Source organism: Schistosoma mansoni, chromosome 4 (genome assembly GCF_000237925.1).
Source record: "Schistosoma mansoni strain Puerto Rico chromosome 4, complete genome".
NCBI classification, from domain to species: Eukaryota; Metazoa; Platyhelminthes; class Trematoda; order Strigeidida; family Schistosomatidae; genus Schistosoma; species Schistosoma mansoni.
In genome coordinates, this window is record NC_031498.1 from 2,207,254 (window position 1) to 2,221,221 (window position 13,968).

The 13,968-nt window shown below is 30.2% G+C and overlaps 2 protein-coding genes across 2 annotated transcripts in view; both read left to right on the forward strand.

The window, feature by feature from the left end:
- Smp_150170 (hypothetical protein) overlaps positions 1 to 1,525 on the forward strand; it is a gene marked incomplete at both ends in the record, with an annotated part of 72,685 nt that extends 71,160 nt beyond the window's left edge. Inside the window, 2 exons of the mRNA XM_018796524.1 lie at positions 755 to 876; positions 1,478 to 1,525. Of these exons, the coding sequence (XP_018651657.1) occupies positions 755 to 876; positions 1,478 to 1,525 (170 nt within the window). The remainder of the gene's footprint in view (positions 1 to 754; positions 877 to 1,477) is intronic.
- Positions 1,526 to 3,064: 1,539 nt separating this feature from the next.
- Positions 3,065 to 12,543, forward strand: Smp_052250 (putative growth factor receptor-bound protein; the record flags this gene model as incomplete). The annotated part of the gene is made up of 6 exons (XM_018796525.1): positions 3,065 to 3,079; positions 6,147 to 6,206; positions 8,049 to 8,201; positions 9,408 to 9,518; positions 10,951 to 11,052; positions 11,771 to 12,543. 6 exons carry the CDS (start codon positions 3,065 to 3,067, stop codon positions 12,254 to 12,256), a joined length of 927 nt encoding a protein of 308 aa, XP_018651658.1. The 3' UTR covers positions 12,257 to 12,543.
- Positions 12,544 to 13,968: the final 1,425 nt, after the last annotated feature.

Below are 13,968 nucleotides of genomic sequence, written 5' to 3' on the forward strand. Positions count from 1 at the left end.
TTGGACAGCTATTTTGTTTTCATTATTCTTTTAATAATGAACGATAATACCTTTTCGATATCATCTACTGACTGAAACTTTTTCTGTCGCATCAGCTTTCATTGAGATTTTTAGATATAAACAGAGAGGTTATACTCTTATCTGTTAAGTTAGTGATTAAGTAATTTAGCATTAAAACATTGATGCTACTGACTAGTGTTTTAAGCAGAAATCTTAACTTATTGCATTTTCAGTGAATATAATTGAAAAACTCTTAGATAAGATTAAATAAGTCTTCTTTATTATATTGTTACCCATTATCATCAATAATTGTTGTTACAATGTAGTTGATAAAAGATTTCATCTACCATTTGCCTAAAGTTGACAGTATCTTATAATTTATTCATTCTAACTAGTGATATAAACGTCATATTGCAATGATTAAGTTCAAGGGAAAGTCATCTAAGAATAACTTCAGGATATATAATAACAGTATTGGATTTATACATGTTTGTTTTTCAGTCTTGATTTTGAGTGAACAAACTTTACAATTTCCTATATCATCTCTAATCGAATTTCTGTCTAAGTTATTATGAAGCTAATCCAATCAGTCATGAAATAATGTTCATAAGAAAGAATGTATTTTTAATATTGACACAAGTTTTTCTTGTGAAAGTTTACGCGTATCCAACTTTTATATTTTTAACAATTAGAATCAACCATAATATATTTTTACGATGTATCTTTTGCTTTATTTTATCATTTCTTCTTGTAGAACGAGTATTTGAAGAACATGACATTGTGTCTGATTGTATTTTATCTTGGCCAACAAAAAGTCAAAATATGATCTTCTTTGAAGAACGACCGGATCACTTTGGTCTTATTGAATCACCAGATGTATGTTTTGAAGTAATATTTACTTAAACTGTAATAAATTCACTTTTTCATTTCGATCATGCTGCAATCTTAAATGACCAAAACACAGAGTTTCATGAAATCCTAATGAGGATTCAATTTTCACATGCATAATTACCCAGAATTCGAGCCGTGAACGACATATAATGCACTTTCAGGACCTTGCAATTTGCACAAAATGTTTTAGGTTCACATTTTACTTTCTCCATTTCTTACTTAGTCTTGATTATTAATTGGTTCCATCAAGACTGAAATTCAAATCATGAGGTAAAGACATTGATTTTAGTTATATATTTAGAACTGTGAGTCGGCTTTTAGATGTGTATATTTATGAAAGGTTTAGATTATAAAAATAAGGTAAAAGTCCAAAAATCACCTTTCTCGTCATTTATGCTTCTACATCTACGGATGACCTGTCCCTCGTTAATCTAAATCATCAAATTACATCCCCTGACTTAAGTATTCACTTTGTTCAGTACACAAAATCGCACGGTATTGTCCACTGTTGATTTATAATTAAAATAAGAAAGAACTAGGCCAGTTGTTTTTATCTTACATTAATAGTAAATTGTTAACCTTATAGGCAAAGAAACAATGTACTGACAGTTTAATACTCTCATTATTCGAATGATTCAAATGATGAGAGTCTATAAATGCTTAGATTGAAACCATTCATTCATTCTAATTGAACAGTGAACGCGATTTCCTTTGAAAAGGTTATATATGCTTGTAAATTTACATTTTATTCCCTTTTCATCTTACCTAAGATTTATAATACATCTTCAGATGAGTATAGACGCAGAAATTAAGCAAATACAGTTCTAAGTATCGATATCAGAAAAATAAAAGCTTTGAAGATTCACAATAAAATTCAACGCTAAGAAAATAACATTTTAGCATAATTTGAAGTGCTTTTAGTAATTAGAGCTAAATAACAAATTATATTGTCCCTATTACGCTGAATATAACTGAAAGTCATACAATACATCCTATGAGTAAACATGTAAAACAAGACAAGAAAGTTGTATTTCCAAACATTCATACAGTTAAATTAACTCTAAAATCGATCACCTTATTAATTATCGATAAATATCAATTATCAAAAAATTGTATTATCATTATTACTATCATTAGCTTTATTTAATATTATATTTTTGGTACAATATAGAATTCTCAATACAAAGTATTTCAACAAGTTTCCGTTTCTTACTTCTTGATCTATCCTGACGACAAATATTGAGTGATCGCCAGTAAGAAGTTAGCAATCCACTCAATCGATATCTAAATAATGTACATTCCTTTCGCTACATATTGCTTGCCAGCAACCCCGATATCTCTGACTGGGCCTTTGTAACTTGTACAATGAAGATTTGCACACTTTTGAGAAACGCACCTGAATAGGTTATGCGATTAATAGACATAATGATGTATTGAAATAAACAAAATTAGATAACTTGTTGAAATATCTAGATCACAGGAACAGATAGCCCACATTTTCAATCAGGCCGTCTTTTACATGTTTTTAATATTGTAGACTATTTAGATGATTTTTTTATTATATGCTACATTTATATGGTTATCATAAAATTTACATTTACGTCGAATGTAAATTATCAGACAAGTTTGACTGATGATCATATCATATAAAACTTTTTCATATCAAAACTTAAGTGAAATATTAATGCAAATTCGAAACAAAAATTATTATGAAACACTATTAAGTACATGAAGCATTTCTATAATTGAAGTTTCAGTTTATTATGACATTAACTGTTGAGTTTAAAAAAAGATAGTTCGCATTATAAAGAACTTAACACGATAAAAGTCAATACTGTTGAATCCGATGTAACTATGCGTAGGTTTTAGTCCAAAGTGAACCTTCTGCTTCCTTGAGAATTCACATACACTTTTCTGAAAAGTTCCAAATTAGCGTAAAAACTGGATTCAGAGCTTTTACCAATCACTTAATACCAGTGACTGAGTTGACGAACTGCAATATAGCTCATTAAAGAAAATATGTGAAGAAAAATCCAATGTGAATTAGTTAACACATAATTTATTTATACGACTATCCAACTTTAGAAATATTGTAATATAAGCAACTATTTGCATACATCGTTGTAGACAGTTTATAAAATTTGCTTTTTTACTGACTGGTAAATTGTGTGTTATGTCAGAACAACTCGTAACTGCAATAAATATACGTTAATTATTAAGAAGCCGAATATCTATAAAATCTATTTGATAATCATCAATCAGAAATATAAGCAGATTAAAAATCATTATTTACGTATAAAGAAATTCGTACACTGTTGAAGATAAACAGAATAGGGTTGTTCATATTTTAGATTAGTATCTGAAAATTTGTCTCCTATTTTAGTGATAAAAACGTTCACCTTTCTGTAGGTATTGAAATATATATATATATATATATATATATATATATATATAGTGCATCTGTACACCTAATTTTTATGCTATCCAAATGAATGAATGATGGCAATAAAGCAGATTATAAAGAATACATTATGAAACAAATTGAATATATTATTTCATTAATTAAATGTAATTTTATAAAAAATACCTTCATATCATTCAAGTATTAGAGAACACTTTTGAGAAATATCTTATTGATACCATGAATTGATCAAGCTAAAATACTATCAATTGTCAGATCATAACTATGATTTACTAAGAGATCAAAAGATTCTGTTTATAGTCGTACTGATGATCTTAATATCAGCAGCTCAATCAATATCAACTAAACAATAGAATTACAAATGTAACATTTGTTAAATCTAAATTGCATCATCAAAAGTACTCATAATCATCCAATATTATGAATATGATTTATTTAGCATAGATATATTATTGAATACATAGAAGAAAAAGAACTTGAAGAATTATTTCAATAACTATAGCCTCTGCCGAGAAAGTCCTACTCACTGCCTTCTCGTGGCGGAGATGTTGTTTACAAAATTGAGAGGACAAAAAGCGAATGTCCGGCGCTTTAACCGGGTTGGTGAACACTAAAAGTCCACCTAGAGGAGTTGGAAAACCCTAATTCCAAACTAATGGTGCACATGGGCTCCAGTATCCTGAAGGAACAAGTGGCGCATGAACCAGTCCTCGGTCACCGGTCATCATGGGACTGCATCTCCTTACGATGCTCCACTGCTTTGTGGATCAGATCTTTAGGTCAAAGGCTCCAGGTGTGGCCCCCTAAGAAAACCACCTGTTTCAGTTTGGGCACCTGGGCAGTATCACAGCCCTCACCCAAATCAAATGAGATTTGTGTGGCATATATATATCTGGTGCCCCTTTGTACCAGTATTTATGTGTTCAAATAAATAAAACGTGTTTTAACGTTTCAATGAATCCACTTTTTTAATATAAGAAAATACTATCGTTTTGTTCTTTTTCTAAAGACAAACCTTTATTGATGGGTGATTATTATGAAATTAATTAGAAGTTTTATTTATCTCATTCCAATTCATATAATCTAAAAGTATCGTCTTTGTAGTGACAATCAAATTCTGATTGTCTATTTACTTTTTTAATCTGTTCATTCATTGATTTGTACTAAGAAAAATATCCACTTAAAACGAACACATCGGTGTATTTCTGAGAGAAGCTGAAAAGGTCATGAAGAATGAAAATTTTTATTATATACTGAAAAGATAAAAGAGAAAAATTTCTTTACTTAACTCCTACTATTTAAACTGCTTAGTAATATGTATAAACAGTGCTTATTTAAGTGTTTTCTTCAATGTATCAGCAAGTGAACTATTACAGACTAGAGTATAATATATAGCTGATATATAGCTGATATATAGTTGATATACTTCAATAGTGCATAACTACGAATCTATATGGAGTCAGACGTCGTAACTTGAAATCACACAATAAAAATCACATCGGTAGATTATTTAGCTATTTGTTGCTATTAGTACTAATCAATATGAGAAATATAATAAGTATGAGCATTTTGATACTAAGGTTAAATAAGTTTTCTCATAGAACGTTTATTAATACGTATTCAGTCAAATATGAGTAATAATACTCTAACAATATAAAACAAAAGTAATTATTAATTGATTACTATTGTGGTGTGGTCTACTTATATCTATATAAGTAGTGTATGGTGATGATCAGACATAGAATGCACTTTGGTAGAAGACCGATAAGGAACGAACAGGAATGAAGCTCAGTCGGTATGAAAATGCATGAATAATGAAATCAGAGAAGATGGACTGATATTTGCAGAAGGAACAGTGAAGATTGAGACAATTGCTTGTTATTTTGCAAATTAATTGTTTACTGTATGGTAATCGGAATTCAGTGAGATAGTCTGTAATTGGTGCTTAAATGAATTCGATTGTCCCTAACTAGTGTTTTGTTCACTACATTATTACTATCAATGAATATTTTAACGAATAGTTGTTCTAGTTAGAGTCCACAAAGAAGAAACTTCTAGATGATGATTATTGTTAACATTCAATTCAATATTGTGAGAAACATTTATGACATAATAGTCGTAATGATGAATTGTACTTTCAAATGTATATATTAGTTAAAAATGCATCCGAATCATTTTACATCATTATTATTTACATTCTGATATTTCTAGGTTGCTTCAGCTAAATCATATTTCATATGAACCAAAATAAGTATTGAATTTATGAACAAGGAAATTGTATTTAGTAATTATTTAACATTCTTACATCCATAGGAAAAGCCCCGTTTGTTTGTTAAATGAAAAATAATTACCAATAATTGAAAGTTTTAAGTCTTTATCTATCGACTTTTGTCTTGACTGTCATTAACTCTTACCACTAAACAAAGTAAATCTTAGAGTCAAGCATGCAAATTTGTGTTTGGTTAATTAGTGACACTGAATTAAAATAGACATTGTTAATAATTCACAACTATTTTTATAAAAATCTTCACTGACTTCAGCTCTATATTTTAATCTTTATTAACGTATACGTATTGAGGTTCTTCTCGTTATATGGCTAAATATGTCATAGTATTGAGTTGCTTGCATTTTTCTAACTTAATTATTCAGTTTACTATTTCTTCTTTTCTCACTAGTCTCATATTGTTTCCAATAGCTATCGGAGTGTATGAAGTTAAGTTGTTCACTTTTAACTGGAACACAGTTGTTTGCAAACTTTTTTAACAATAATCTAGATTACTTGTGTCCCTTCAAAAAAAGAACATCTTTTCTCTCTTTTTCTTCTTTTATTAAGTACTGGATTGGTGAAGAAACCACTACAAAACAAGCTTTTCATAGTGCAGAAGCTATTCAAGTAAGTATTTTGTTTGCCATATCACTGTGTAAAACTGAATTCATAGACAAACGAGTACAATCGATCGGCTTTTTCAACCTAGTATAAACAAAGACAGAAACTAGAATGAAAATTTAGTCTACATTTTAAAAAATTTTCGGCTGTATCGTATATACATATGTTGATGAATTATTAGTGAGTATCTGTGAGGTCGTGAAACAGTATTATATAATTCTAAAGTCAAAACATAAAACATACTGGGAAATTAACTTTGACAATCTAGTGACAATCGTTTCTAGGTCAACAAAAAATGATGCATCAACACAAATAGACTGTTGTACTAGTTAAGTGATTGTAGGTTGCTTAAGAAAAATCATCTTCCAAACGAGTTTGTCATGACTAAATAAAAGTCATATTAGTTATTAATGTCTTTTGTCTGATAAAGTAAAAAATGATAAAAATTGCTAAGCACTGAAGTACGAGTTAACTGTTAGGAATTTTAATCTTGCTATTAGTAAATTATAGGTATTTAGTGAATAATAAATAAAATAAACTGAATATATTATACTAAGAAGTGGCTTTTACAATGTACTCAAATCAGTTAGAGAATCGCCAATATCCAGGGAGTACTGGATAGGTGTTTCGATATGAGGCTGCGAAATAGTTCATTTGTAAACTCATCAGAGATTAGCCATTGGAAATTCAGGTTTTGTATCAAGTACTTACTTTTTGGACAATGATTTGGGATTCATTGATTCAGTTTTTCATTATTCTCGATAGCGTGTGACAGTTATCTAGGGCTATAGGTGGGTAACTGCCTCACTTCCTATATACAGTTGAATTTCTGCAGTCACCAATTCTTTACAAAACTTTAGTAATACACGAGGCCGTTAGTCACCATTGAACATATGTTTATTGCTTCTGCAAATGGATTATAGAAATTATTTTATTCAGGTACACTAAACAAAACCAGTGATTTGTTAACCACAGTTCATATATGAAACTAAATGAAACTCTAGAATTTCTTATTTTATTCAACTATCAAAGTCTGTATAGTTTATAACCTCGTTTGACTAAAAAAGCGGATATTTTATACTCATTTTCTTATCTTATTGATAGTTCGCAGTTAGTTTTAAACTAACTATTTGTTTTGATTACTTACGAAAATTGCCTCAAAAATAGGGAAAGATTGATACCAGTTACCTTAAAGTTCTTGGTAGTTACTATCAAAGTATTTCTGGTAAGAGCTTGAACAGATTCATTCAAGCGCTTAACTTTGTATTATCACTATGTTTGTTACTAATCTAAGTAACTGCTTATTGTAGCTGTTGGTGTCTAGCGTCTACTTATCTTGGACGCTGAAAGAGCTTAGAGAGCAACGTCAATAAGGAAAGCTGAAAGTGAAAAGAACAGGAGAAAAAGTGACCCGACTATTCCGTAAGCGTATAGAATGTGTTTACATTTAATTACAACAACAATCGATAGCAGTCATCAATAACACAAATGTAAGATTAGGACAATCTAATAACCGAAATTGGAAACTGATAGCATAATGTTTTTGTATACGATAAAAATTATAGTATGATGATTGGTCACCTTTGCCCGAAATATATCTACTAGAAATCACTAGGAAAATATAATATATCGTTATTTACATGTCTACATTGGAAATTGACAGACATATTAACGATACTATCAAGTCCACTGGGTTTTTTTTCTTGAAACTAACGCAACTTTAGTGAGTGATATAAACAAAAACCAAATAATGATTAGCCTTTTTATCAAAACATTCGATCTGTTTTTTCAAACGATTATTATTGTATATGATTGTATTGGTGTTTTTATGTATTGATTTTTTGTTAGACAATGTTGAATAATATTGATACCAGTGGTTTTCCAGAATGGCGTGATTATTTGTTTATACGTAAACCTGGTGATAAATCATGGTCACGTCGTTTATGTGTTTTAAGAAGTTCCGGATTGTACACTTCAAATAAGAATAAAAAGTCTTTCTCAGTAAGTACAGATTATGAATGTTCTAAATATTGTTAAATTTCTTAACTAATAGAACATAATAAGAATCGCTCTCTATATTTACTGAACATTTCATATTTTCAAGGTGTAGCTCTTAAAACATACGGCTAACAGACACTATATATGCAGTTAGCTGGTAAATATCAATATAGAATCTGACAGAAGCATAGATCGTCTCAAATTAGTACACAGCATCAGAAAATTAATATGAGGTTAACAAGACGTATGTCAAAAAGTCAAAATAATAACAGTTTCAATACGGATAGTGTCATCGATGTAATACATTAGTAATAATTGTTAACATATAAAATAAAGTAATGTACTCATTGTAGGTGTCATTACCAAGGTTTGACTTGATAATTTCAGATATATTATTTTTATCCGTAATGTATTCATTGTTTCTCGACTATCAGTTTGTGATTCTGCAAACTTACTTGTTTCATAAATTCAGAAAACATCGAGATAATTCAATCCCGGTTATCATGAAAGGTATTTTTAGGCTATGCAGCAGGAATCAAATGAAATTATTTCATTTCATTTACTTATCAATAATGTCCTACTCTTTTTAATGACAGGGACAATAGTGACTGGTAGTTTGATCAATGTATTATACTATCACAAGCATTCGGATTGCAATCAAGACTATATTGTTCATTACCAAAGTATTATCCATACTTCCGTCATTATAAATACTGAATAATAATTTTAATAACTCAAATTTTCTAGAGCACTCACTTTTATTGAGGCCAGTTAGCATAAATTTTCAATAAATTCAAACAATCTTAAAAAGTTTAGTTACTTTCCAATAACGAATAGTTCCTTGGCAGCGTCTGTGACTGTGAAACGAAAGGACATGAGTTTTAATTCCACTAAGAGTATTATATCCTATGAGGCAATTAATATAACTATATTATATATACCAACTAACATAGGTCTTAGGCCAAGTGAATCTATTTGATAATTTCTAACTTCCTGACATCCAAACACACTCCGATGTAAATTCTGTTATTCACTGAAAATATTTTCATTGCCAGTGTGCATAGGTCACTAATTTACATTTACATAGATGTTAAACATTTGAATTCACATTTTGCTAGTAATCCAGTCATGATACAACTGTTCATTCAGCTTTAATCATTACCATAGTACATATATACTATTTATTTTATTTGCACTTTCAAATAACAGTCTACAGATCTTATTCGTATTCTGGTTCTGGATGGACCCTTAAAACTTTACACAACTACAGGAGGTTGGTCGCGGATGCGTGCACCTACTCCACACGGTTTCGCCTTCAAGGTGAGGATTCTAATCTAGTTTGTTTTATTTCTTTTGTACATCAACTATCAGTATGATGAGTGGGGTATATTCATTCTATTTTTGTTAGCCAAAATTTAATCATTTTACAAAATTGGATTGTTGGCTTTCTGTGTAGAACTCCTCTAATGTTTATGACATGTCGCAATAGGTAATTGGTCTGCGAATTTGAATGATAGTTTTAAATATAATTAAGTAACATACTTATTTGAATTCAGTTGTATATATATATATCCTTTGGGTGGCGAACGAATAGCAACCAAGTTGACCTGTGATGACTAGTCTAAGTGACTTGATGTCGACTCCACTATGTTGCGATGTTAGGAGACTTAAAGCAACATCTCATTCTGTGACGCTGGGTGACGCGTGATTGAATCCTTTCAGGGAGCGTCAATCCCCTCAAGATTAGGGTTACTCCTTTCGGACGAGTAACAAATGACATGAAACCTATGTCCAAGACTTTGTGTCTACTATTTTCAACCACTTAGTAGTTAAAATACTTTTACCGGGAGCTTAAAACTTCAATGACCATTATAAATTGGATGATGGCTAATGAGAGAAAAAAAAGGAGAGCAAAGTCACGATCCCATACATACGCCCTACCATAAAACTTCAACGTTCTTGTTCTTTGAATGAATTGAATCTAGTATTTCCTATAAATGTAGCCATCTCTAATTTACACTCAAGAAATTGTAAGTGAATACTGTACAAATTCATACAATCTGGATACGTAACACTGCATAGGTCACATGTATGTACCTCTGGATGAACAAAATCGATATGAGTTATTAAATGAGATCCAATGACTGTGAAATTTCATACTAATCATGATGATTTTGTAATATTCCTACTATTGCAACCTATAAATTCGATACAGCGTTAGCATCACCTAGTATTGTTTGTACCAAGAAACAAACTTTTTTCCAATAGGTTGGTTTTAAGATATCCCTACTCAGTGAACAGTTTTAGCATGACCTAATAACAGGATTCGATAATACAGACCATAAATTTCGGTCTTAATTTGATAGTGAATCTAGTATGATAAAGATTGACTGGTAACTTAACCGATTTCACCCATTCATTGATAATTATGAACTCAATGGAAAGACATCTTTGAAGACAATAACTTCCATTAAAGTTAGGGAAGTTTTTGAATAACGAATTCGCACAAATAATATAAATATAATAAAACTTCAGGACATCCAAATCTTTTTTAATAAGAGAGGAATAATTCAAATGATTAGCAAATGTAATTACTTATCACTTAGCATGATTCGCTTTAATCATATAAGTAAATACTCGTAATCTCTAAAGATGAAATGTCAATAATGTGACTTCTGTTTTAATTCATGGTAAAATAAGAATGTCTACTAGAGAAATTGTTAGATAATGTATACACTGTTTCCTATTTCAGCCTTATTCTGCACAAGACCCTTCTTCTACACATGTGTTTTGCTTCTGTGCAACAGATGAGAAAGCATTACGTCATTGGGTTAGTCGACTACGTGTTGCTAAAGTAAGTGGGTTAGTGGATGAATTAGAAAAATTAATGAGAAGTGGTTTTGTTACTTTATGACTTAATCAGTTGGCTTACCTAAATCCTCATCAAAAGTTGTTTTTATCAGCTTTTTCTCATTTAAGTTTATTTGATTTTTAACAGTAAATTCAGACATTATGAAAACTATACTTCATTAGGACAGTGGTTTGTGGAGATTGTTGTGCTTGAATTTAGTATTATTAATGGATTGACATCGTTTGCAGCAGCATTGAAAATCAAGAAACCCTGGACAGATACTTTCTCTTAGTATAGAATACAAGCAACGAACACCCTTGATCGGCATCGAGACTTGGGACTTTGGGTCTTAGACTAGGACAAAATATCTGTCCACCGCTATCAATGACCCTCCGGTTGGTTTCAGCCCATGATAAAAATTAGTTTTCCATTAAACTCTCATTATAAATGGTAACAAAAATATTGCTACTTTCTACTCCTTTAGATTAGCGACCACATGACAAGTATGATTGATGCTACGATCTTGACAGCACGATATTGATTACCACGAAATAACCAATATGAAAAATTGAACGTATAGGAGCAGATAAGCACAACTATTTGTTCGTAAGAAATGACCAACATATACTTAAGTCTAGTCATATATAGTTATCTACATTTTAACCCATGATGTTTTAGTGTGATATTTGTATGTAAATATCACCATATTTTTATTTTCTAGTACGGAAGACAACTGCTGACCGATTACCATATGGCACTTAGTCGAGTTCACCAACTGATTAGTCTACGCACTCAACTAAGTATTAATTCCAACCGTTCAAGTAATAATATGATAAATTTGAACTTACAACCGAAATCATCTTTTGATTATCTTTCACAATCGTCATCATCAATACATGTCCCAACAGCCAGTTCTACACGAAGTCTTTTAACTGCTAGTTCTTCTCCATCAGTTTTCCCACGAGGCGATCCACGCTACTCAGAAAATCAACATCAACAACAACATTCATGTAGTAGACAATCATTACATCCAAATATTCAGTCATCATATTCACCACGTCCTGTTTCTCCTTTAAGTATGAGAGCAAGAATGATAACTAATTCTGAGCATCCTTGCCTTATAAACATGAATCATTCTTCAGGACAACTTAAAAACCAAGACAAATTCCCTCCAAGTATACATAATTCATCGGATAGATATAAATGATCAACATATTTTAACACTTCAGCCGTCCTATCAGTTAATTTTTTAAAAATTCTCTAGATTTAAGCAATGATAGAACCATAATATCAAATGCATAATTTAAATAGAACCCATGCTTTTCAGCTGAAACTAACAAATTTCGCACAAAAATACCTTAGAGAAAATCTCTTTGTACTGACTAGAAAAAAAGTTGAAATAAGTAAATCGTTACTTTTCTTTACATGATCTTTCTTTTATCATCTAAGATGATGACCAACACTATTTCGTTATTCATATATCTTCTTACAAATATGATCAATCCTGTTGATAACAATTATAATCATCAACACCAATATTTAATCATATTTCAGTATCAGAGCATTTTTTTTCGAGATATTAGAGAAATCGCTGTTTCTATCTTATTATACGTACATAACATCTTTTTCTTTCTATATAAAGTTTGTGATTAATAACAGTATTATAATGATTTAATTATTAAAGATATACTTTTGGTAAGAGAATCTAACCTAAAATATCGAGGCCTCGGGTATTTTTTATCTCAAACAGTTATATATATATATATATATAAATTTCTTACATGAAGTGGACAATATACTAAAAATTTGGCGCCGATTTGTTTGTTACTTTCTTTTTCCTACTGAATACTAATTAACCTTTCAATTATAAATATTTTCTCTTATCCCTGATTACTATCAATTTGTATTATTGTACTCTCAGTTTACATATTTCTTTTTTTTCATAAATTTATTGTTTACTGCTGAGATCTGATTTCAACTGTATATTTATGGTTCAATGGAAATTAATCGACGTTGATAGAGTTCCACTTGAAAAGGAGACTGTTATTTTAATGATACATATATAAATATTTAAACAATGTATAACATAAATCAACTTAAAATGATATTGTGATTATTATTACTAATATAGACTCTATTCCCGTAAGGTCCATTGTTTCCGAAGACACATAAGTGAATAAACGTAATGGACAAAGAGTATTCATAGTTTCCTTTTTAAAAAAAAAACAAAATAAATAAAACATCTATAGCATTTAGACATTGTTTATTTAGCTTTTTTTCTCTCTTTAATGTACAGCCTCATTGTTCAAAAATTAACAAACAAATAAATTAGTGGTCGAATAAGAATTTGATACTAATAGTATTTTTCAATGTTTATAGGTAATATGAGGTGATAAGTTGTTAGGATCAGAGTATATTATTACAAAGCACAGAATAATGGTAGATACTCAGTCATTTACCTTCGCTATTTTGCGAATGACTTAAAGTGACTTTGATTCGTAAAATGAATAAAGTATGATCTAGTGAATTTCAAATCAGTGATCTGAACCTATCCCTTACATCGAAAATCAAGACGTCTATTCCATATCTAGTGAGCTAATGAGTAAACACTGCTAAGTTACAAACGATAAAATGGCTTCATAATGCTTTCATGCTAACAGGCTGATGTTAAATTATCGTGAAAACTCTTTCTGTATTGAACTAATCGTCACAGTTCATCCTGCTAAATGTTAGATTTATATCGATGGAAATTTTAATATGCAATGAATCCATTGCATAAATGTTAACTTAAGTCGTTAAACTCTCCTCATTTTCCTACACCTTTAGAGATACATACTCATTCGAAATTATTTACTGTATTATATTATTCATCACTACATTTCATTAAAAAGGGTATTTTGAAGATAAAAAATTAGCATT